The sequence below is a fragment of the Micropterus dolomieu genome, linkage group LG05, assembly GCF_021292245.1.
Source record: "Micropterus dolomieu isolate WLL.071019.BEF.003 ecotype Adirondacks linkage group LG05, ASM2129224v1, whole genome shotgun sequence".
NCBI lineage: Eukaryota > Metazoa > Chordata > Actinopteri > Centrarchiformes > Centrarchidae > Micropterus > Micropterus dolomieu.
The window spans coordinates 23,099,916-23,121,993 of NC_060154.1; the positions used below are offsets into that span (position 1 = coordinate 23,099,916).

General features: G+C 43.0%; 2 protein-coding genes and 1 long non-coding RNA gene across 5 annotated transcripts in view; 2 read left to right on the plus strand and 1 right to left on the minus strand.

Annotated features, from left to right (window-relative positions):
• On the plus strand, positions 1 to 19,198 carry tjp3 (tight junction protein 3). 3 transcript variants are annotated; one of them, XM_046050124.1, is made up of 30 exons: positions 1 to 204; positions 7,091 to 7,147; positions 7,650 to 7,774; positions 7,866 to 7,968; positions 8,077 to 8,356; positions 8,466 to 8,569; positions 8,689 to 8,878; positions 9,063 to 9,132; positions 9,384 to 9,481; positions 9,744 to 9,834; positions 10,553 to 10,738; positions 10,814 to 10,953; positions 11,518 to 11,602; positions 12,330 to 12,406; positions 12,704 to 12,800; positions 13,771 to 13,859; positions 13,990 to 14,062; positions 14,174 to 14,247; positions 14,466 to 14,529; positions 14,635 to 14,791; positions 15,289 to 15,397; positions 15,483 to 15,702; positions 15,791 to 15,996; positions 16,085 to 16,180; positions 16,270 to 16,349; positions 16,474 to 16,684; positions 16,867 to 16,967; positions 17,327 to 17,902; positions 18,133 to 18,191; positions 18,284 to 19,198. In XM_046050124.1, exons 2-30 carry the CDS (start codon positions 7,100 to 7,102, stop codon positions 18,402 to 18,404), a joined length of 3,930 nt encoding a protein of 1,309 aa, XP_045906080.1. In that variant the 5' UTR covers positions 1 to 204; positions 7,091 to 7,099; the 3' UTR covers positions 18,405 to 19,198. The 3 variants fall into 3 exon arrangements, with proteins under 3 accessions (XP_045906080.1, XP_045906079.1, XP_045906082.1); XM_046050123.1 differs by lacking the exon at positions 1 to 204 and adding an exon at positions 4,056 to 4,323; XM_046050126.1 differs by lacking the exon at positions 1 to 204 and adding an exon at positions 4,060 to 4,323 and having other exon boundaries at positions 10,853 to 10,953.
• LOC123971370 lies at positions 13,736 to 19,939 on the minus strand. Its single transcript, XR_006825174.1, has 2 exons — positions 19,657 to 19,939; positions 13,736 to 13,918 (listed from the first exon to the last, which is right to left on the minus strand). It is a non-coding gene; the product is annotated as an uncharacterized LOC123971370 (long non-coding RNA).
• arhgap45b (Rho GTPase activating protein 45b) overlaps positions 19,858 to 22,078 on the plus strand; it is a 17,961-nt gene continuing 15,740 nt past the window's right edge. Inside the window, exons 1-3 of the mRNA XM_046050127.1 lie at positions 19,858 to 19,991; positions 20,100 to 20,509; positions 21,619 to 21,868. Coding sequence (XP_045906083.1) covers positions 20,231 to 20,509; positions 21,619 to 21,868 — 529 coding nt within the window. The 5' untranslated portion in view covers positions 19,858 to 19,991; positions 20,100 to 20,230. The remainder of the gene's footprint in view (positions 19,992 to 20,099; positions 20,510 to 21,618; positions 21,869 to 22,078) is intronic.

Genomic DNA, 22,078 nt, shown 5'->3' on the forward strand with positions numbered 1-22,078 from the left:
ACTCACCTGCACGTTGAGGCCGTCAACGCCACGCCTCCGCACCTGTGTGTTCAGGAAGATTTAAACAGTTGAGACAGAAGATGAGACAGTTGTCTAATTACTGGAACAGTCAACGCCAACAAGTGAGACTTTAAAGAGATTTTTGTTTAGGCTACTTGGGAGTACTCGTCTGAGAGTGACGGACACACGAAGAGCCAGTCACAGGTACGTTAGCGTCACTGCTGTCAAACGTTTCCTGGTATACAGGTGGAGTATGGCTGTCAGTCCACACCATCGATGAGGGGGGTGGAGGGGAAGTCGAAGAGAGAACATTTTGAACAAGTGAAACCTTTTTATCAAAGTAATTTAAGAGTAATGTAGTGTAAATTAGACGTCACCTCAAGAAGATTAAGCAGTTAGCCACGGAGCTTTTCATCATTTACAGGCCCACAGTTTATTTACAGGACTGAATGCCTAATGGCTTCATTCATTATTCCTTCATCAGGATTTGGCTGTGGGCAAACACAAGCCTAAATGTCAGCTGTGGTTGTTGTCATGCTGTGGTTTACTGCATTTACAGGGTATTTGATTGGATTACTCAGCTGTTTATGGCATTGGTGTGTCTTCTCATTTGTGTGTGTATGTGTGTGACTGTCACTTGCAATGCCCACTTTCCTCATCCTCACCTTACTGGTTCTGCCACACACACAAGTTTCTACCTGCCTGCCAGAGAGTTTCACAATAGTTTCGGCTCTGCATTCCCAAACAGCTGCGTCTTCCCTTTCCCTTGACCCCAATCGGTGTATATACTGATAAGGCTGTTTGATTTTTAAAGGATGACCCAATGCATTGAAACGGTAAAAGCTTGCTGTCCTGGAAAGTTCCCTGTGACATGAGAGATGTTTCAGGATTTGAGTCCCAGCTTTTTGGCTCTAGTTAAGTCTCTTTGTTGTTTTTCTTCTTCTTTTTTTTTTTTTTTTTCCACTTAAATCCTGAATGTATTGAAGCATTCATGATCATAGGTTTCTGTCAGGAACCATCATCTGCATTGTTGCAGTCAGACCTCCTTGAAGAGAGCAGTGTGTTTGTGTGGGACATTAACAATTCTGTCCCGAGCAAATCAAAGCACCTCCTCACACTGCTGCTGTCCAACAAATATGCATAATCAAATTAATTATGATTAATTCAGATTAATTTATTTCTATTGTTATTTGTTACTGTTAGACAGAGGTTATATGCTAGAGACTGTGAACAACCCTCTCCATTACCCTCCAGGTAGCTTTACGTTACACATGGGGCACTTGTCATAGTCTAATTGGTTCAATCTGAAACAACACCAAGCATGAAATAGCATTTGTTCTGTTTATTGTTTAAAGTGTTATTCATAAAGTTCTTTTTACGACATTATGATAAAGAAGCTTTTTTTTGCATTGATTCTGAATTATTAGAGTGGATCAAAGTGCATCTATGAATGAGTTTTCCTTAGTGTTTTTGCGCGTGTGCTTCCACATACACCAAGTGAAGACATGTGTATGGGATGTCCAGGTAGCTATAAAGTGGGTGTGTGCAGGACTTAAACACTGTTGACAGTACATGACAGTACTCCACTGTGAGTGAAGTCTACAAAGCCCTGGCCTGTGTAACTACAGCCACTCTGCGAGCTGTGTAAACCTCTGGAGTATTTGTCTTTCAAATCTCCATCCTAACACAGGGAAGCTTTGCAATTCTTTGTAAACCACGAACCACTATATGTTCAAGTCCATTCAAGGCTTTATGTCTGTCGCAGTCATTCATATTTATTAGAGTACCTTCTTTGCATGACACGCTGTTGAAGAATTCCAGCTATGAGACTCACAAAAAGTAGGCCTCTGTGTTGATAGTGAAGCTTAGCTCTTTGCTAAAGATTGCTAAGACAAGGTACTCTGGAGTTGGTAGTTTGCTTGTTGGTTCGGCCAAGAGGAGTGGCCTTAGCTTAAAATGAAAGAAACGCAGCCTCTGAGGTGACTGCTGAAAGACTGAAGTCCTGACTCATGAATAAGTGATTATTAACCTGCTAGACGGGGCACACCTTAGCGTGTTTGTTTTAGTAACTGTAGTGTTTTTTGCTGTTGTCCTCATACCTAGTAAATATTCAGCACTGGTGCCCTGGCTGACCAGATGCCAGCTGCTCCAGCGGGCTGAACCCAAGCCAGCGATCTTGCATCTGTGATTGAGCTACCATGTACTTTCAAACTGGTAAATTTGTGTAATCCAGCCACCAATCTGCTGTGAACATTCTCTGGTTTAGTATTTTATAAGCTTAGTTTAGTACTGTAATCGCTTTCTGTACACCCTTTAGGTACTGCTCCTCCCCTTTGTGCTTCCGCTTCCTAAACAGGTCACTGTAGCCTTGACTTTGCAGGGCACTGATAGTCGGAGTCAAACAGAAAAAGATTGCAGCACAGCCAGCCTTTAGGGAGTGCATAACTGTTTACCACGAAGGAGAGATGCCATCGACGCTCTGTGTTGCCAGAGTGCCATTTCCTGATCCCCAAACACAGCAGGGTATGTGGAGGAACCCAGGAAACTTTACTCGGGGCAGGCAGACCTACAGTGTAGCAAACACACCGTCAATTATTTACAGCCCAGTGCTCTCATTCCCCCGACGTAACCATAGCACCGAGCAGAAACTCAGCCGGCAGCCTGGGACCTGCTGCTGCCCTGTGGGAAAGAGTACAAGTTAACCAAGACGCACACAAACCTCTGACAGTGGGAGCAAGTGGACCTATTTGACTTTATGAACCCGTCAGAAAGGATGTAATTGACGATAGAGATCATTACTCTTGAGGGATGGACACATGACCTATCTGTTTGAAGCACAGGAATGTCGATTTGTCCTCTGGCTGTGGCCTCTTTCTGTGGATTGATTGTCTTCTGGGGACCTGCCTCAGTGACTGTTTGTGGCTGAGATACAGACTACATTTACTGCCCTGCACCAACCCCTCTGGAGTTTTGTATGCGTTGTTATCAGCGAGACCAAAGTGACTGAGTTAGTCAGCAGGGTATTTTTCTTTTCTTTTCTTTTTTTTAAACAAAAGACCACAACACACCGTTATCATGAATGTGACTCAACGAATGAAACTACTGAAGCACTTTGGCTCTGTGCCTCCGGAGCCGCCTCCACCACTGCTGGTGGTGCCTGTAAGTGGATGGATTGTACTGTAGCAACAAGCTGTATTCTGTCCAACCTCGTAATGCTAGCGTCCTCTGTCTGTGCTGCTATAGTCCATGTTTGTGTGTCTTCATTTATTTGTATCGCACTAGAGCAGTTTGTAGTTACTCTTTTATAGTTACAGCAGCAGTGAAATTCGTCAACCCCACAGATCCTGTGTATGTTTTTTGCCCAAGGTCTAGTTAAGCCCATAGAGCATTACTTTTCATTTTAGTCAGTATTGTAATGTGATTATTCATTTCATATTATTATAAAATTAAGCCTCAACATCACATAATAAAATCCAGTGGTCTATCAGTCTGACTTCAAGTGCTGTAGGGGTTTGGCTAAATTAAGATAAAAGATAACTTGCAATTACAATTTTGACATTTATCAAGTAAATTATTACCAAATTAATTAGGAAAAAAAACATTAATGGAGTGTGAAAATATTATTTGCACACATTGCCTTTGAATTACATGGAAATGTGTATAAAAGTTTGCATAATACATGATGAGTTTTGCATTTCAGTTGAGATTTGGAGTAAGCAGTGGCAGTAACATTATGTATAAAAAAATTTTTAAAAAATGGTTTTCTTACTTCAAAACTTCCAACTTTTTTATTTTTACCCTTTAATTTCAGAAAGTCATGTTTGTAGCATCTGGAATTGGCTAAAATTCATCACTTTAGACGGATGCAGGACAGCAGACCACTGTGATCACAGTGCTACTCGCGTTTAAGAGACTTTGCTCTTCTGAGGGGGGTTTGTGTAAGGCAGTGCAGCTCCACCTTTAGATCCATGCTTGTTGAAGGGCACTAGTGATTGTGGGAGAGGGCAAAGGCTGGGTGGGGGAGGAGCGCTGCAGGTGAGATCTATCCTAGATGATTTTTTTCTTCTCTCCCCACTGAGAGAGAGAAACACCACAGCTGGACAGATTTCAAATAATTTCAGCAGGAGGATCTGGTTTCCAACATCCTTGCAATCTGACGAGGACGTAACTTGGATAACTGTGGGATCTGTGATTGTTTTGCTTTTTGGTGCTGCCATATGGAACATAAAGAGCTGGCTGTTCATTGACCGCCAGAGGCCACAGGTGTTTTGTTACGCTCAGAAATCCCAGTGGGAAATGGAAGTAAGGTTTAAAGACCACGTGGTAAGTGGAGAGGGAGGAAAACTAAGCATTAACAGTATACCACTGCCTGAAAGTACCTAAAACATGCCTGTTAAAAATCAACGAAGGAAATAAATGATTACTGAACGAGCCCCCAGCTAAATGTTCTTTAGAAGGACTGCAGGCTCACATCAGTAGACGGTAAAGGACTGTCATCCTTGTCTTGACCTTTCTTGCTTTTTTGGCTGAATTTAATTGAATAAACATCAGATTTTTATGACCTTTTGCAGCGCATTTATATAGGTAGGGGACTAAGCTTATGACTGATTCATGAGATGATTTTCAGTGGCGACAGGCATTGCTCAGATTTTGCTTTGAGTCCTGAGGATGCATATTTTGTTTCTTTAGCTTCAGTGGTGGATGAAGATTGAATATGTGTCAATCCTGACTTTTGGATTTTCTGTTCAGCGTTGACATTATCGTCATGTGCTACACTCAGAGTTAAAGTTTAACCAATTGTATCACCAGTGTGCTGTGATTCAGCACCTGTTTGAATATAGGTCTGCTTAGCGCTTCAGTGTTGCAACAGTATGTTGACAAAGTTGCCCTCTCCAGTTTTCTCATGAAGTTGTTTCACAATCGTGTTTGCTCTTTGTTTATCATTAGATTCAGTCAAAACCTCCAATACCTTATACCTCTAAATATCCTCATTTGACTTTTTTGGTCTGGTAAGCTAACTGCAGTGAAATTACAGATCAAACAGTAACGCCTTCTGGTTTCTGTGTAAGTTCAGATTAAAACACTAGCTTGGCATGCAGCCAGCTTGTATTTGAGTGATCAGGTCAGTTGCTGTGTCTCCCCTCCCCCCTCCTCAGGTTTATGATTAACTCGGTCAAACAAATGCTCTACTTGTCACAGCGCACACACGGTACACCTGTGTGCTTGGTTACCTCCAACAGCAAGTTTAACATTTTTGTGGTGCTCTTGTGAGATTTCTACCTGTTAATGATTAGTGTGGGGTTTTTTCTTTCTGTTTTTAGTTCAACTTGATTAAAATACTGTATCCTTGCAGGTTCAATTAATTCATGTTGTCTTTTTAGATGACAGTACATTGGATAAGTGGCAGGTGTTTGTTCTTTCCTTAAAGTTATAAATGTCACCTGTGTTTCAGTGTTAATGCATGCCAGTGCTTTGTACTCGTTGTGCGACCTGCATTTTCTACCCTGGTGTTTAAACAAACTCCAAGCCGTTTCTATCACTTACAGTATGTCTCTGACTACAGTATCTGGCTTCACCCGTTTTCACTGTAACTCTGCATCTATCTTCCTCTCTTCTTCGTTCTGTGATAACGACTGTTTTGATGTTTTCCAGTCAGGGTTTTGACCACCCCGCAGCACTGAGACTGCTCTTGTTAATGACATCCACGTAAACACAAACACTGGCAGAATTTCAGTCTTGGTATAATTGAAACTTGTCTATGCATTTATGTTCAGTACTGTAACAGTGTCTTTACAGGTCTCTCTAAAATAAATCGATCAAGCAACTGCAGCTGATTCAGAATGCTGCTGCTCGAATCCTCCCTAAGACCAAAAAAGTGGATCACTCCAGTCCTGAGGTCTTTACACTGGCTTCTTGTCTGTGGTTCTAAAATACTGCTGTTGGTTTATAGAGCATTGAACGGTTTATGGCCAAAATACACTTCTGATCTTCTGCTATGTTATGAACCATCCAGACCTCGCAGGTCATCGGGGACAGGTCTGGTTACTGTCCAGAGAGTCAAAAGTAAACATGGAGAGCGTTCAGTTTTTCTGCACCATATATCTGAACAAACTCCCGGGAAACTGCGGGTTTGCTGAAACGCTCAGTTCTCATGTGACTTGAGGGTGTGAATGACCCGTTTCCATATTGCTCCTAGATGCCGTATCCACTAACTAGGTGACCAAAGGGTCTTTGAAGAAATATCCTGGTGGTTTTGAAAATGTTCACAATCTTCAAACCAAGCACAGAACTGAGTACTTGACTGTCTACAAATGCTCTACTATTTCATCACCAGCCTCCGGGGCTGAGCTATTTTTCTGTTTACAGAGAGTCAAACATAGAAACGTGCCATCTAGAGCAGGCTCAATGTCAAGAGGGAAAATACATTTCTCTAGAGCTGCCACAATTGGTTGATTAATTGATTAGTAAATCGACAGAAAATGAAACTGCAACTCTTAACATTATCGAATAATTGTGGTGGGTTTTTTTTTTTTGTTTTTTTCAACATGCTGGTTTGAGGTTCCCAAATGTCAGAAAGTGATATCTGTGAATATTTTGTGGGTTTTGGGCTAACAGCTGTGTGGAAATAAGACATTTCTGACATTTTATAGGACAAACTGTTAATCGAGAAAAATATTACGAGGTTAATCAACCCTGAAAATTACAGTCCGTTGCAGCGGCAGCCCTATTTGTCTTTATGCAGTGTTTTTGTGTTTACACTTACTGAACAAGCTCCTGGTGTTATATATTGGCAGCACTGCAGGAAGTTAAGAGCTCACACACACATAACAGGTAGCCCCTCCTCCATACCGGTCAGGCAGGATTCAGACAGGTGAGAGCATGCTGAGATCATTTGACTCGTACACACTTACTGCTCGGCACAGCCTCAACTGTCCACCCTGTAATGACCCAGATTATGTATATGGATTAATTATTTATGATTTTATTATCACATTGTGAATGTATACAAATAAGTTAAATTAATCCTTTGCTAGAGCATACATTCATTCTCATCATTTGTTGTTTTGTTTTGTTTTTTTCCCCCTTCCAGAAACCAGGTATGGAGGAGCTAACAATATGGGAGCAACATACAATAACACTAAACAAAGTAAGTTGTTTATGAAATAACTGTATAATCAAACTAAAGTAAACTTGAAGTGCAGAGCACTTTAGCATTGGTGCAGAAATGGTGTTTGGTCTGTGCTCAGTGGCTGCACAAATACATAGAAGTGAAAGTTGAGCCTTGAAGTATGGCACAGAGGCTGTTTCAGCATTGTGTCCGCGGGTATTGTTGAAGGGCTTGCGGGGGTTGAGCTGGACCTGCGCTTCATACCTCTCAGTTTCACAGCACGGACTCCAGCAGGAATTCATGGCGACACACCCTGCTGCACCCCACAGCACCAGCTGCCTCTTTACTATCCTGCCTCAGACTCAGCGCCGCTGGAATGTGCTCTTTGTCCCTCTATCTCTCTACTGTATCTCTCTCACACACACACTCACTCTAAATGTCCTGCATTCTTTCTCTTCATTTATGCTCGTCTTTCATGTATTTGCTGTCATTTTCTGTCTGACTAAAAACCTTTTTTCTTTTCTTTTCTCTCAAATGGCAGGATTCCAAACTGGGGTTTGGCTTTGCCATATCAGGAGGCAAGGACAAGCCTCACCCAGACACTGGGGATACAACTGTGGTGGTGTCCGATGTGCTGCCAAATGGACCAGCCATGGGACGACTGTTGTAAGTTTACTACCCTTGAATTGTTTAAGACTTGACTGTTTTCATTAAAAAAACAACACCACATGATCTGATGTTTGCTTGTGCTCTGCAGCACCAAAGACCAAATTGTCATGGTCAATGGCGTGTCTATGGAGAATGTTTACTCTAACTACACCATTCAGACCCTCAAGTCATGTGGCAAAACTGCGAACGTAGTGAGTATGGAGGAAGCGCCAAACAGAACCCCTAAATTCCTTCTAATCTAGGATGTATTTCTGCTCAGTCGTGTCTCTAAATCTCTGGTGCGCTCTGTCCCCCCCCAGACAATAAAACGCCCTCGCAAGATACAGATCCCAGCAACCTCCAGACCGTCTCGGGCAGCCTCCCAATCCAACCTGCTGGACCAGGACCCTCCCAGGCTAATGCGACGCTACTCTGACGGCAGCGACAACCGAGATAGCAACCGCTACCGTTCTACGCCCGAAGGTAACGGGTATGGAAACACGCTACCACTGATGTCGACGGGGTACAAGAAGCTGCCACGTCAGGACGTTGCAGAAAAACCCATCAAAACTACCCTAATTAAAAAGAAAATCACAGATGGTAAGATTTGTGGAACGAGGGAAAGAAACCTTTATTTGTTTGCCCTGAAGTACTCATGGGGAGAGTGCTGAGTTCTGATTGGATTCCTGTTCTCTTACTCTGTCTGCAGAGTATGGATTGAAGCTTGGCAGTCAGATCTTCATCAAGCACATGACTGAAACAGGCCTGGCTGCAAAGGAAGGAACGCTGCAGGAGGGAGACCTCATTCTCAAGGTGAAAATGAACATTTAGACTCCTGCAAAATGTAGCACAACAGATTACTGTACATTTTTGGATTTCTTTTTTTTTTTAAACTTTATTTTCACATTAAATGATTTGTCTCCTTCGACAAGATCAATGGCATGACGACAGAGAATCTCTCCCTGCTGGAGACCAAGCACCTGGTGGAGAAGAGCAGGGGCAAACTGACCATGACTGTCCTCAGGGACAACCGCAAGTTCCTGGTCAGCATCCCAGAGGTGGAGGACAGCGCCCCCAACAGCGAGGACGACCACCGCCAAGACAGCAGCTCTGAACTGGAGGGTGAGGGATGGAGATAGAGAGGGCAGGGAGGGAGTGGGGTTGAATGTGAGCATGGTGGGCTTAGGTGAGAGTACAAGCAGCCCTGAACTAAAGCGTGTAAGAAAAATAAATGGAGAATTTGCTTTTGTGTCAGTCTTTGCAGAATTTCCTCACTGATTGAAGTTGTTTTTATGTTTCCCTTCAGACATTTCAGACATTGACATTCCCACTCACAGAACGTCTCGTCAACCCACCAGAGAGAAACGGACACGCAGGTACATATAACACCTACCCCGCCACCAAAACTAATTACTATTAAGGAGAAGTAGTGTTTGTAATCTCACAGTAGTTCAGTGTATTTTCTTATACTGTTATTTCTTGGGTGGGGATTAGCTAAGTCTGCCATTACCTAAAACTTGTCTCACCACTGACATGCTAGTTTCATTTAAAAAGTTGCACCTTTCTCCTGTTTAAAGAATAAAGGCACTGAGGAATTCCTTTTGATCTTTTTTTTTTTTAAACCCAGAATGAGAGCTGACCCTCCTCCGGCCAAGTCTCGGGATTCATCACCAGTGCGCTCCACCTTGTCTCGGCCTCCTGCAAAAACCTACGCCCCTCGCAGAGGTCAGACCCGCCGAGTCACTCTCTTTTACAAGAGCTACAGTACACATAAGTTGTTGCTCACATGGTTGTTTTTTAGAAATATTAACACAGTGTGATTATTTAGTTGTATAAGCTGAACCTTAATTCTGAATTAGCAGAGTTTTAATGTTTCTGTAGCTGCTGGAATTCAGTTGAAATCCAAAAGACGTAGATAAAATTACACAGTGAGACAAAAAAGAGGAGACAATAATGATGTTTGTGACTGTTGCTGTTGTTTCTTCAGCTCTGTCTGAGTCGGAGTCAGACCACAGTGCCTCTCCTCCTCCTCCTGTCAGGCGAAGCAGTCCGGACAGGGATCCTTCCAGCAAATACAAGTCAGTTCATTTTTAAGATGTGTTGAGAAATTATTGTCATTATTATCAACTGACTGATAATTTATCAGCCTGATGTATATGCATCCGTAGTTAGAATCCTTACTGTTCTTTCTGCCAACATCATCATGGGTAGCAAAAGAAACATTTTTACAGCCATTTTGGGAGCGTGTAAGCACTCCTAAAACAATCACAAGCAGACTTTTTTTGTTGTACCACAATTCTTAAATATTTACATGTAAAGAAGACATAGATCAGGAGAAGGCACGCAATTATTTCTCACTGTACATTTACATTTGCATCTTACTGTAATCTGTTCAGCTGTGGAAACATTTTGACTCCTTTCACTTTCACCTTTAGTCTTTCAACAACTTTATTTTAGATTGGGTGGAAGAGGAATGTACTGGTTGGAGTAGTTATCGTTCCTTTCATTCCTTTGCTGTCAGTTGATACTTTCCCTGTCTGAAGTTTTGCACTCATGTAAAATCATGTTTAGAAATGAAAAGTGACCAAGAAATGGTGTTTCTGCAGCAGTAATCTAGCAATGATTATTGGGTTTTTTCTTAATCCCTTAACTCAGTTAAAATAACCTGGATTTGTGTTAATAGGTCATTTAAAAACAATATGGTTGAAAGCCCCCAGTGTTGCTGTAGTGCATGTAAACACAACAAATGTCAAATAAGGTGCTAAGAAAAAGATTTTTGATTTGCTCTTTCCCCAGAACTCTGTCTGGTGTGTCTACCCTCCCCAACCCCCGATCCTCTCCTATGGTCCAAAACTGGAGCACCTCCCACCCCACCACCTCCGCCACCTCACGGCCTCGTAAGCCGGTGTCAGAGTCGGACTCTGACCGCAGCGCTTCCCCTCCACCGCGCAGAGAGAGCCCTCGCCAAGACGGCAGATACAAGTAAGGGCAAAGCTTGATTCAACTCCAAGCTTAAATTGGAGAACTAGTGAAATTAAATCTTTTTTTTCCCACCAGACATTTTCCAACTTCTTCTCCTCACCATTCTCCCCCCAGAGTTCTTCCTGATGTGCCCCACACGCTGAGAGGCTCCCCCATCACTGTTCGCCAGGATCCACCAAGGAGGGTCAACTCTCCTGTCAGAGTCCCATCCCAAGGTCAGTGTACACACACACATACCCACACCCCCACCCCTTCCTTGTGATGGCATACATCCTGAACTTTGTTGACAACCTTTTGACAATATTTGCTTAATCTTTGAATATCTGCTGCTGAACAGGGATCAACAGTGGAATAAAACTAAGGCCAGGCCAGAGCAGCCAGCATGAAAGGTGCTCCGTGCAGCATTTTATAACATGGTGGAAATGATCCACTATGTTTTTAAAATGGGGAAACACTGCCTTATCTGTTTGTCAGTGTTTTTATAAAATAGATTTAAGAAGGATTTACATTTTTGTCAATCCAGACGTGGTGACACGCATGTAACAGGCAGTGTAGAGGCAAGGAGCTGGCTGTTGTCTGGCTATAGTTGTAGTTATTTATGCTAACACATTAAAGGGCTAGTTTAACTGAATCACATGTTTTGATTTGAAGAGATGTTTTAATTATAAAACACCAAGTATGATGATGTAATAAATGATATCACAAGAAAGAAGAGACTCTGCAACACAGTAAAAGCAATATGTGTTGCTGCTTTAATCTGCAATGTTTTCTGTTTTCAGACTCTGAGTCCGAGTCGGACGGCAGCTTGGCGCCTCCTCAGAGGCAGAGCACCACTTACAGTCAGGACTCCCTCAGCAGATACAGGTACAGATGAAGGCCGCCCAACCCCAACCCCACCCCCCACCCCCTGTACGAAACCCAACCAGACGTCACGGACTGGGACACTGAGCAGACTGTGCGCGCCTCTCCGTTATTAACATTAGCTAATCACATGTTTGTTTTTTTATTTACTTTTTAAAAAACTTAAAATTAAGCTTTCTGTCTTGTGATCTTTATTGATTTCCTCATTTTGTGCCTTATGTCTCATTTTGTAGCCTTTTGATTTTGCCTGATTTGTGTTTTCGACTGTGTACCTTGTGTTTGTGGTGAACATGTTGTTAACCGATGAAATAAAAGTGACTTTCACTGAACATGTCCCTCTCCTGTATGTGGCTAAGTGTTGATTAAACAGAGGACACCTTAACACTGACATAACAATATTCCAATCAGACATGTGTGGAATAGTTCCACGATTTATTGATCAGTTCCTACAAATCTGCATGTTTTATTCAGCATGTCAAAAACTGATAGTAACCATGATGTAACAAGATCAACTAATACTACTGATTGGTTAATTTGAATCAGTTACAAAGCAGTTAACCATCAAAGAGAGAGCTTCGCTCAGAAACACTAAGGTGAATATTCAATATCTCAGTCTCAACCTCTTATCAATAATCATCATATTAGCCACGCCCTACCCCCCTCTCCAAACGTAACTGAGATTTGTTGTCTTCCTCCTCCCTCACTCCCACCTCCCTCTCTTCTCTTGCAGAGTCTTGCCAGAAGTGGCCGTAGAGCCGCCGCCGTGGAGCGTTGCTAGCGTCACTGCCAGCAATCCGCCACAGAAAGGTGTGTGTCCTTAATGTGTGCATTTGTACTGAGTCAGCGAGCGTTGTGTACTGTCAGGAAGGGAGCATCTGTGTGTTGTTGTTGTTTGAATTCTATGAGTTTTATGCCTCATTTGTGGCTAAAATACAAAGCACATTTTAGGCGTTAAAATTCTCTACTTTTAGATAATTTCTTAATGTGTTTTTGAAGATGTGGTCATCTACACGTCTTTGCTACTGGCCAATTACTTCCAAAATGATGTGCTGATGTATGAAATTGTTTTCATAATGAAAGCCTTTTGTTTATCGATCTTCACAGCTCGTTCTGAGTCTGAGTCGGAGGCTAGTTACGAATCTCCCCCTCGCAGACACTCTACAGACAGCGCAGACTACAACACGGCTAACAGTCGATACAGGTGAGATCTTAAGTTAGAGGTTGACCGTCTGCAACATGTCAGGTTTCTGTTGGCAATAATTGTCTCAACAAGCAAGTTACTGGGATTCAAGTCGAGACCCACGTGCTAATAAGAAACACGTTGCTTCTTACTGACAAGTTTCTTAACTCACTGTTTTTATAAACATGACCTGTGGGACAAACCAGAAACTCTAAACTTTACTTTCTTTAGTACGTCCAAAGGTCTACATTTAACCTCAGTCAACACAGTTGACAGTAAACCAGCAGGCTACTGATAGTAACCTGAGCAGGTGTTCACATAATATGTCTGTAGTTTGTTAAATATTTGATGATGGTCAACTAAAAATCTTACCTAATTGGTCTTAAATATCATGTGTCATATTCCAGAGTCGACATTAGACAGAATAAATTGTTACTTTTATCACAAAGTGAGTTCAGGTTAGTCAAGCTTTCTCTATAAGGCAACAGTGACACATGTTATCCTGGAAAACAAAACAACAGAGTGTCCGGGAAAAGCAACGTATTGAATTGCAAATTTCTGTCTCCTGATCCTTGTGGCCAAAACTAATATAAATGAGTGTGTTATAAATACAGAATAAAGTACACCACTAGATTATTACAAGCTAGAACTTAAAAAAATGTAATAAACATTTCCTGTAGTATTAGATGCAGAACACAATGTGGCATGTAAGTGCACCTTTTAGCTTACCACTTCACTGTGGAGGTGTGTAAAATGATACTGACAGGATGTCTAACTGGTTCTTCTGCTTAACACTCATTGTAAAACACTCACTCACTTCCTGCAGGGGTTACGTCACGTTTCAGTTCAGTGGCTCATGCACAAAAGCATTTTTTCAATCTCGCATACGACAGATGATGCACTGGTGCTTGTTTTGTTTCTTATTCATCACAAAGTGACAAAAAACTGTTAAATGATATTTTGGCTCCTTACATTTATTTGATTTACACAGAGTCCTGCCTGAGGTCAAATCCACTTCAGTCGCTGTGAAGCAGGAGCCTCCACGTCGTGTCCCATCACCCATCAGACCATCTCCTGATGGTCAGTCTACTCTTCTGTGTCACACGCACTCTTCATCCTCTGCTCCTCTGTATTGTCATCTAAAGTAGATCAGAAAGACAAAGAAGGTTAGTCTTGACCGCAGTCCCTGTTGTCTGTTTACCTCATTCAGATTCCTCCGAGTCAGACCAGCTCTCACATCTCAGGAGGTCTGGGAGCTCTGAGCGTGGGGACAGCCGCCGTGGGTACGGCTGAGTGCTGACACACACTTTATCAAAATCAAATCAGTGTTATCCTCACATAAAAACTCTTTTGCTAGTATGAATTTGCTACGTTATGTTTTCTCCACGTCACAGTGTCCCTCGTGCGGCTAATGGAACTGGCACCCTCAGGTCTGGGATTTCAATGACGAGCAACCCACCGCTCTACTGTAAGGCTCAAGACTAGAACTAGTCTGAGAACCTAATTGATATTTGTTTAATTGTTTGAATAATGAATCATCCCAAATGTTAAAAAACTTTTTTTTTTTTTTTTTCCTTTTGTGATTTAGTAGGTAAAATTGCGCCGACAAAATTTTTAACATTCAAGATGTTGATCTCTGGTGAATTGCACCACTAGTAGTCTCAAAAGTTTCCGTATCTCTTCTAGCCAAACCTGCAGAGGAGCCCCTCTACTCTCTGCCTCCAGATTCTTACCCATCAGCTAATCCAGGGTGAGTCATTCGTGTGAAAACCAACATTTGCATCTAGTTAATTTATCTCAGCAGAAATGAACACATTGCTAATTCTCCTTCTCACTCTCTTCTTGTCTTTCTCAGGTACAGCTCAGACCTTCACACAGTGTTGTTTGTGAAGGACGGCAGCGTGGGCCTGAGGCTTGTGGGGGGGAACGATGTTGGTATATTTGTAGGCGGAGTTCAGCCGAACAGCCCTGCGTATGACGAGGGAATGAAAGAGGGAGACCAGATCATGCAGGTGAGATAATGGTTGTACTTCTTGCAGTAGTTCTTTGACCTTTTTGTTTTTTTTTTCCCTCAAGATGAACTGTAATGAAGAGGATAATAATTATTTCAACATCTAGAACTGGAAATTCTATTTTAAGATCAACTATAAGCCCTATGTTGGCATGTCAGCTGATTTTCAAGATTATGGAGAGTCTTTATCAGTCTACCAAAAATATAACAGGTCATCATGAGTCAGCACAATTTATTATGTGGTGCTTAAGATGTCACATCAGATGTCCTTGCCACTTGAGCTTAAGAGCAAAGTTAAATTAAATGTGCCAGAATTTAACTTGATCATGCAATTTAAGATGGTGAAATGTGGAATGTAAATGCAGTAAGTTCTCGCTGACTAATCTGCAAAAGTCGACTGTTAATGACTTTGACAGTCTTGTAAACGTCCTCTAGCTTGGATCTGGCTTGAGATAAAAATGTCTTCCTCCTTTTAAACTCGTCTCTCATTTTGTCCAGGTAAATAAAGTTGATTTTGCTCATTTCACACGAGAGGAGGCAGCCAACTTCCTCCTGAACATCAAGAATGGAGAGCGGGTTGAAATCTGCACTCAGACCAAGATGGACAGTGAGTTTATCGCTAAACCGCTCCTGTGATAATTATGGGTGTATCTACTGACAGTCAGGGATCTTAACTTTTCCCCTCTTTCCAGTTTATAAGAAGATCATCAAGTCCAACCTAGCAGACAACTTCTACATCCGCACCCACTTTGACCACGAGGCAGAAGGCCGCATTGGTCTGAGCTTCACCCGAGGAGAGGTGTTCAGGGTGTTGGACACGATGCACCGCGGGAAGCTGGGCAGCTGGCTGGTTGCCCGCATGGGGAACGACCTGCGTGAGATGGACAAAGGCACCATCCCCAACCAGGCCAGGTCAGTAAGAGATGGGAAAGAGATTTATATTTTCTGGTTCCACCAAGAACCATTATTCAGTTTCTACATCTGTTGTTATCTCCCGCAGGGCTGAGACACTGGCCAGCATAGAGCAGGCACAGCGGGCGAGTGGAGAGAGGCAGGTGCCGGGACAGAGGGCTGAGTTCTGGAAACTACGGGGGCTCAGAGGGAACAAAAAGAATGAAAAGAACGTCCGTCGGACTCGTGATGACCTGCTACAGCTCACCATTCAGGGCAAATTCCCGGCCTATGAGAGAGTCCTGCTCAGAGAAGGTCAGCATGTTGTCCGTCCTCACACACAGATGACGCCATGTAGAATCGAGACCTTGAGTGTCAATAATCCTGAATTGTTTGTCTCCAGCTAATTTCAAACGACCCATTGTCATTCTGGGTCCTCTTAATGACATTGCCATGGAGAAGCTGGCCAGAGAGATGCCTGATGAATATGAAGTGGCAGGTTAGTTTCATCTTTTGTACGACATTCTTCCCTTGTTTCTTAGGTATTTTCGTGGTCTGATGTTTACATTGTTTTTTGCATTATGACAGACATGGTCCCTCGCAGTGGAGGAGGAGACGGCTCCTCCACAGTTATTAAACTGGACACAGTGAGGAGAATAGCGGAGAAGGTGAGCCAGTCTTCCATCAACCAATAGTAGAAACAATTTGATATTTAGTCACACCAAACATCTTGTTTTGTTTGCTTTGTTGCTCCCCCCTCACGCCCTAGTGTTTGCTGCTCTTTCTTCTCAGGACAAGCACCCTCTTCTGGACATCACTCCCACTGCAGTAGAAAGGCTGAGCTACATCCAGTACCACCCAATGGTCCTGTTCTTGGACCCTCACAGCCGCAAGGACGTCAAGGTCATGAGGCAGAAGTACAGCCCACACTCCAACAAGAGCTCCAGACGCCTTTACACACAGGCCCTCAAGCTGAGGAAACACTGCAGCCACCTGTTCGCAGGTAATGACCCACAAGCAAAGTCTGGCATATATTATTACTGAAAGTACATTAGACTATATAAAGATAAGTAGGTAGCTTCTTTTTTTCTTTTTCTATTTAACCCTGACTATTACTACATCTGGATTTACATTGTATGTACTTTTCACTTTTACATTATGTTTTCCTCATGACATTCCCTCCAGCACGTATTGACCTGCAGCCCAACTCCAATGTTTGGTACGAGAGTCTAAAGGATAAGATCCGCCACCAGCAGTCAAAGCCGGTCTGGGTGTCTGAAGTCAAGGTATGACACACACGGCTCCTTCAGTCTAATGAAAAATCTTCAGAAAGGTCCAACTTTCAAGAATTTCATTCATAACCTTGCATTTGCTAATGCATTTTGTTTTTAAAACTATGTACATTGTATGATTTTTTTTTATTTTTTTTTTAAGTTATTTACTGTTCCAACTTGGATGAGTTTTTTTTTTTTATAATTAGTGAAAGCTGCTAAATTAGAGTTACTTTTAAATATGTAATTGTATGCTTAATGTACAGAAAAATACTTTTCTTTCTTTAAGAGAGTTGGTGCCTGTGTTGTCTATCTTACAGTTTGTTAAATGTCTCTTGCTGTCCAGTGGCTAACTAAAATATTTTTCTGTCTAGTTGGAGAGTGGTGGAGAACAGGACTTAGATGCTCTGGACCAAAACCAGTCCGACTACCTCAGTGCTGCCAGTGACCTGGAGGACACTGATGGAGAGGCCTTCACCGATGGAGAGGCCTACACCGACAACGAGGACCTGGAGGAGGCTTACCCCGGTCAGAACGCAGCCAAGCCCCCCAGGGGCTCCAGGCTAACTGGAGCTGCCTTAGCCCGATCATCTGAGCCCGCCTCTGGGCTCGACAGCCCCACCATGGACTCCATGGAGCCTCACGCCGACTTGTACTCACTCAAAGAGGTTCCACCGTTGTTGCACGTACCTGAGCCCAGGTCACCCCGCCAGGAGAATTACAGCCCACCCCACAGTGCTGATGAAGAGGAGGACCACTCTCAGCGCAGTTTTACAGACTCTGATTTCGGTGCCCTTGATGTAATTCCACCCGCCTCTCCGTCAGACGGACCCCCAGACTTTGTAGCCCCCAATCCCTATACTCAGCCCTCTGTGGACAATACTTACGAGGTGCCGCCTGAGAGCCCACCACATGCTAGCCTGTCTACTATTGAGGAGAAATTACAACAGGTAAATAAACTGCTCTTATTTAGAGTAATTATTATTATGTGTTTAAGGCTTTACTTTTTTTTTAACTAACAAGTGTACTGGAATGTTAAGTAATTAAGTTAAGTAATTAGTCAATAAATTGACCAAAAAAAAAGTTATAATATTGGCTGGTTTTCTTAGTTGTATATTTGGCTTTTGCACTACTGATTGGACTTTGTTTAAAACCCATGTCTCTCGTGCCTCTCATCTAGGCTCGCTCTGCAGAGCCACAGGCACAAGCTGAGGAAAAGAAGGGCCCTCAGTTCATCGTGTAAGCCTTCTTCTGCTGTCTTTGTGTTTCAGAGGTAAAGCCAGACGGAGGCAATGCGCTAATCTTAACCCCTATGTTCTGCTCTTTGACAGGCTCGCACACCATCACCAAGCAGTCCAGTTCAGACGCACACAGATCCAAGGCAGCGACAGCTCTGAGGATGAAGTGGACGAGGAGGAGGACTTTGAATGGGGTCCTGCAACAGAACTCTAAAGTTTGCGTCGAGGATTAAAGCTGGAGGCTACTGATCTAACGAGGATTTTTGCTTGCAGATGTTGGTCGGCCTACGCTAAGGGCCTTGTTCAGATGTGAGACATTGGATATTCAAGACTTATACAACCTTTTTAACAGATTACTACTAAACATTTTAACATCCCAAAGAAAGGTTGTCACATGAATGTTGGGATTAAAGTGCCTGATTTCTTTTCATACTTTATTTAAGTAACTCCATGTTGAACAGATCGATTTGCCATTTTGTTAGTGCTATTGTATGTAACATCAACAAATAATAGTTTAATTGGAAATTATACTAAATGAGTCTCTTAAATATGCAAGAACATTTATTAAATGTGTGGATGCCCTTTTAACTTTTTCTACATTAAAAGTGTTTCCTGATTTCAAACGTGTGTTTGTTCAATCATACAAAACGGCAAAAACTTATAAATGTCTTTAAAGGCTTTATTGCATTTTTGCCTGTATTCACATAAGTAGAAAGGACTTGTATTTCAATGGTCGGACAAAGACATTTTAAAGCAAGGTGTGACACAGAATGTACCCGATATCACACTCCAAGGGTGGATAAGCAAGGGAAAAGACGCTCGGGGGCCCTCAAAGACAGAAGGTTCTGTAGCAATTATTTTGTGGTTTATTTGATGAATTAAAAAAAATAATATGCACTTATACACAATATAAACTGGCTTCTGCATTTATACTTAATGCTGAGGCCTTGTGTTGTACAGAAGCCCTGTGTTAAAACCTCATTAATAAATCCGTTGCTGCTCTGCTCACATGCTGCATATTCTTTTAATACATTTGTGTGTAATCAAATAATCAAACTCCCATGGGAAGGGAGGGATTGTGAGAAGGGGCCTACAATTAATTTTCGCACTGGAGGCCCCCCCCTTAGTGAATTAATCCAGCCCCCTCTACAGTCACATTTCACTATTGTCACATTGAACATTTAATCAGATTTCATTTGAGTCCCAGAAGATAAAAGTATAAACCCCAGTTGGCACTCAACATTTCAGTAGCCCGAAAATTAAATTAATCTTGTTTTTTTATTTAGTCCACTCCAGATGACAAAATGTAACAACTACTGAATACTAATTGTTTGTTTATTGTATTGTAATTTAGAGCTTTTAAATATTTTAACATTATATAAATTGGTGTGGAATTCCCCTCATCAAATCCCCATCTTCTGGGAATTTCCAAAGAACAAAAGTTTGATATTTAAATTTCAACTCACTGATTACTCAGGCAGGCCTGTTCAGTTGCTCGTAATCTTTACGGCCTGTTTTGCTTCCAGGAAAAGCATATAAAAACATACACGAGAGGCTTGTGAAAACTGTGCTGTCCTTTGATTTTGCACTTTCTCTACCTGCCTCCTGTACCTAACCACTTTCAAAGCTTTGGGCTACATGGCGACCGTGTAAAGATTTTAATTTCACGGCTGGAGCAGGTGCCCGAGGAGGCGGAAGGTTATCAAAAGCCTCGGGTCACATGTTGGAAACACACGTGTGCCATCATGATGAACTGATTACTGTGAATTTGAACAAGGCTGCGGTTGCTGTTTGGTGACAGGTTTGCAGTCAGTTCTCATTCCAAATTGAGTTTGAATTTAGTTTAACTTGCAGGATACGTTTTATTGAGTGTAACCTAGTCGAAATTTATCTTTCCAAAACTTCGTAGTGTTTCACCCGTGCGTCCCTCCTCCTCCTCCCCCTGAGGAAGCTGAACGTACGCGCAGAGCGGATGCCGGGAGCGCACAGACAGTTTGCGGTGAGCTGTCTGTATCTGTGTCAGTGAGCCTGCGCGGCTTGATGTGCGAAAGCGGGAGGAGGAAGACAGACAGACAGTTACCGTGGCTGAAACTCGGCCTGGATGGCACCGAGCTCCCGCTGAGCGCGAGCGGCAGAGCACACAAGTGGCGAGTCGGGGGGTGGGTGGGGGGGCTGTGCGTGAAAATCAAAGAAGTCGGGATGGACGGCAAAGGCACGCTGAAGATGTTCACCAGGAAGAAACGGGAACTGATTAAGACGCCATCAATCTCGAAGAAGAGCCGAGCAGGAAGCCCCGGGCCGCAGAGCAGCGCCCAGTCTGTGAGTAGCGCATCACTTCTGGTTTCTGCATGGCTCTGCTGCTCAGTCTGCTGGTGTGAGTGTGAGAGTGCGTGCTGTCAGATGATCTTCAGCTGGAGGGGGGGAACAGGCTGCAGAAAGGGCTCCGGACAAGGGTTGATTGTGTGTGTGTGGAAACTTAACATCGAGTTTAGTTTGACTGCTGAGTGTGAGGTGTGTGAGAAACTGCTTGAAAACATTCATTATGATGCAGTGTCAGAGAGCTGGATGTTAAGACATGTGCCTGACTGCTCACTGACTCATCTGACTCTTAAAGGGGGTTTTGCTTTTACCACTAAAGCAGTGACAGGCTGCCTGTGTGTGTGTGAATGCTCTTGAATGCGAGATCTGTTTCAAAGAAGTTGACTTGTGCTTAGTTAGAATGGGGACAAAGCTGTAGGGAGAAGGAGCATGCTGAAACGTGGAGCCAAAAGTAGCTACAACCCTTACTCTACCAGTCAGAGAGTTAAGAAAGCCGAGTCGAAGGGCAAGGACAGGCTGGACATACTGCCCAACAAGCACAACGTATGGCTTAAGCAGGTATGTTTGGTACATGTATGCCATCTTATGTGGGCATCACCAACAGCAAATACCCTTTCTTGTAAAATATTTGCCATCTTTGTAGCAGTGAGAAGGGCTCTTTGGCTTTGCCAGGGATGCACTTGCCAGGTCTAAAAACTGTAAGGTACTAACTATAGTCTAAGTGGAAGATTAGATGAACCTATCAAGGCTAAAAACTGATTTTTATTATTTATTTATTGTCTGTGTTATTGGCAGATGAGAAGGAGGTGGAAATACCTCCTGTAAATATCGCTGTTATTATTCCAAACAGTAGATATCTGTGTTTCTATACCCTGCTCGATTTGCCACACCCGTCAACAGCTTGGAGTCAGGAAGTGTTGCACAATGCCACTCAGGATCTTGTGAAAGTCTTCACATGTGTGTTTACCAACAATGGCGCTGCTGGGTTTCAGGCCACAGAAGCAAAGAGGAGTCACATTGGTGCTCCTCATGACGTTAAGGTCAAGCTGGAAAGCGTGAATCAAGAGATAACCTTGACCTCTCTTTCTTTCTTTCTTTCTTTCTTTCAGCTGTCCATTCTGCAGGAGCAGCCTCGGAAGGATGCAGGCGACGTCACCCTCTCCTCTTCACCCTCATCATCTTCCACCTCTTCGACTCTCACCCCAACATCTGCGGGGCTCCAGGACCCCTCCCAGTCTTGCCCCAGCACCCCCAGCACCCATCAAAGTAAGCTGGCGGCGATGCACGGAGTGGGCTGCCCGTCACCTGTGGCTACCCTGAAGAGGCCCACTGCGTTGAGCAGGCACGCCAGCGCTGCAGGTCCGGTGCAATACATCCAAAACTGTTTATCACTATGTTTGAGTTTAATGAAATGTTCTCAAATATACTTTCTTTCCACCACATTCACACCTGAGCAGAAACAGAAAGCAAAATCTGGAGAAAAACAACACAAAATATTGGTGTAATCTGGAGTAGGCCTGCCTCTCAAGCTGGCTTTAATTTTTGATTTTGTTGATTTATTCTTTTTCA

Excerpts from the sequence above, each read along its gene's own strand:
- tjp3 (XM_046050123.1), top strand. The coding sequence starts at position 4,297 with ATGGAAGTAAGGTTTAAAGACCACGTG. Across the intron at positions 10,954-11,517 it reads TGTCAGAGTCCCATCCCAAG|ACTCTGAGTCCGAGTCGGAC; the intron begins GTCAGTGTACAC and ends TTCTGTTTTCAG. Across the intron at positions 15,398-15,482 it reads CACTCAGACCAAGATGGACA|TTTATAAGAAGATCATCAAG; the intron begins GTGAGTTTATCG and ends CCCTCTTTCCAG.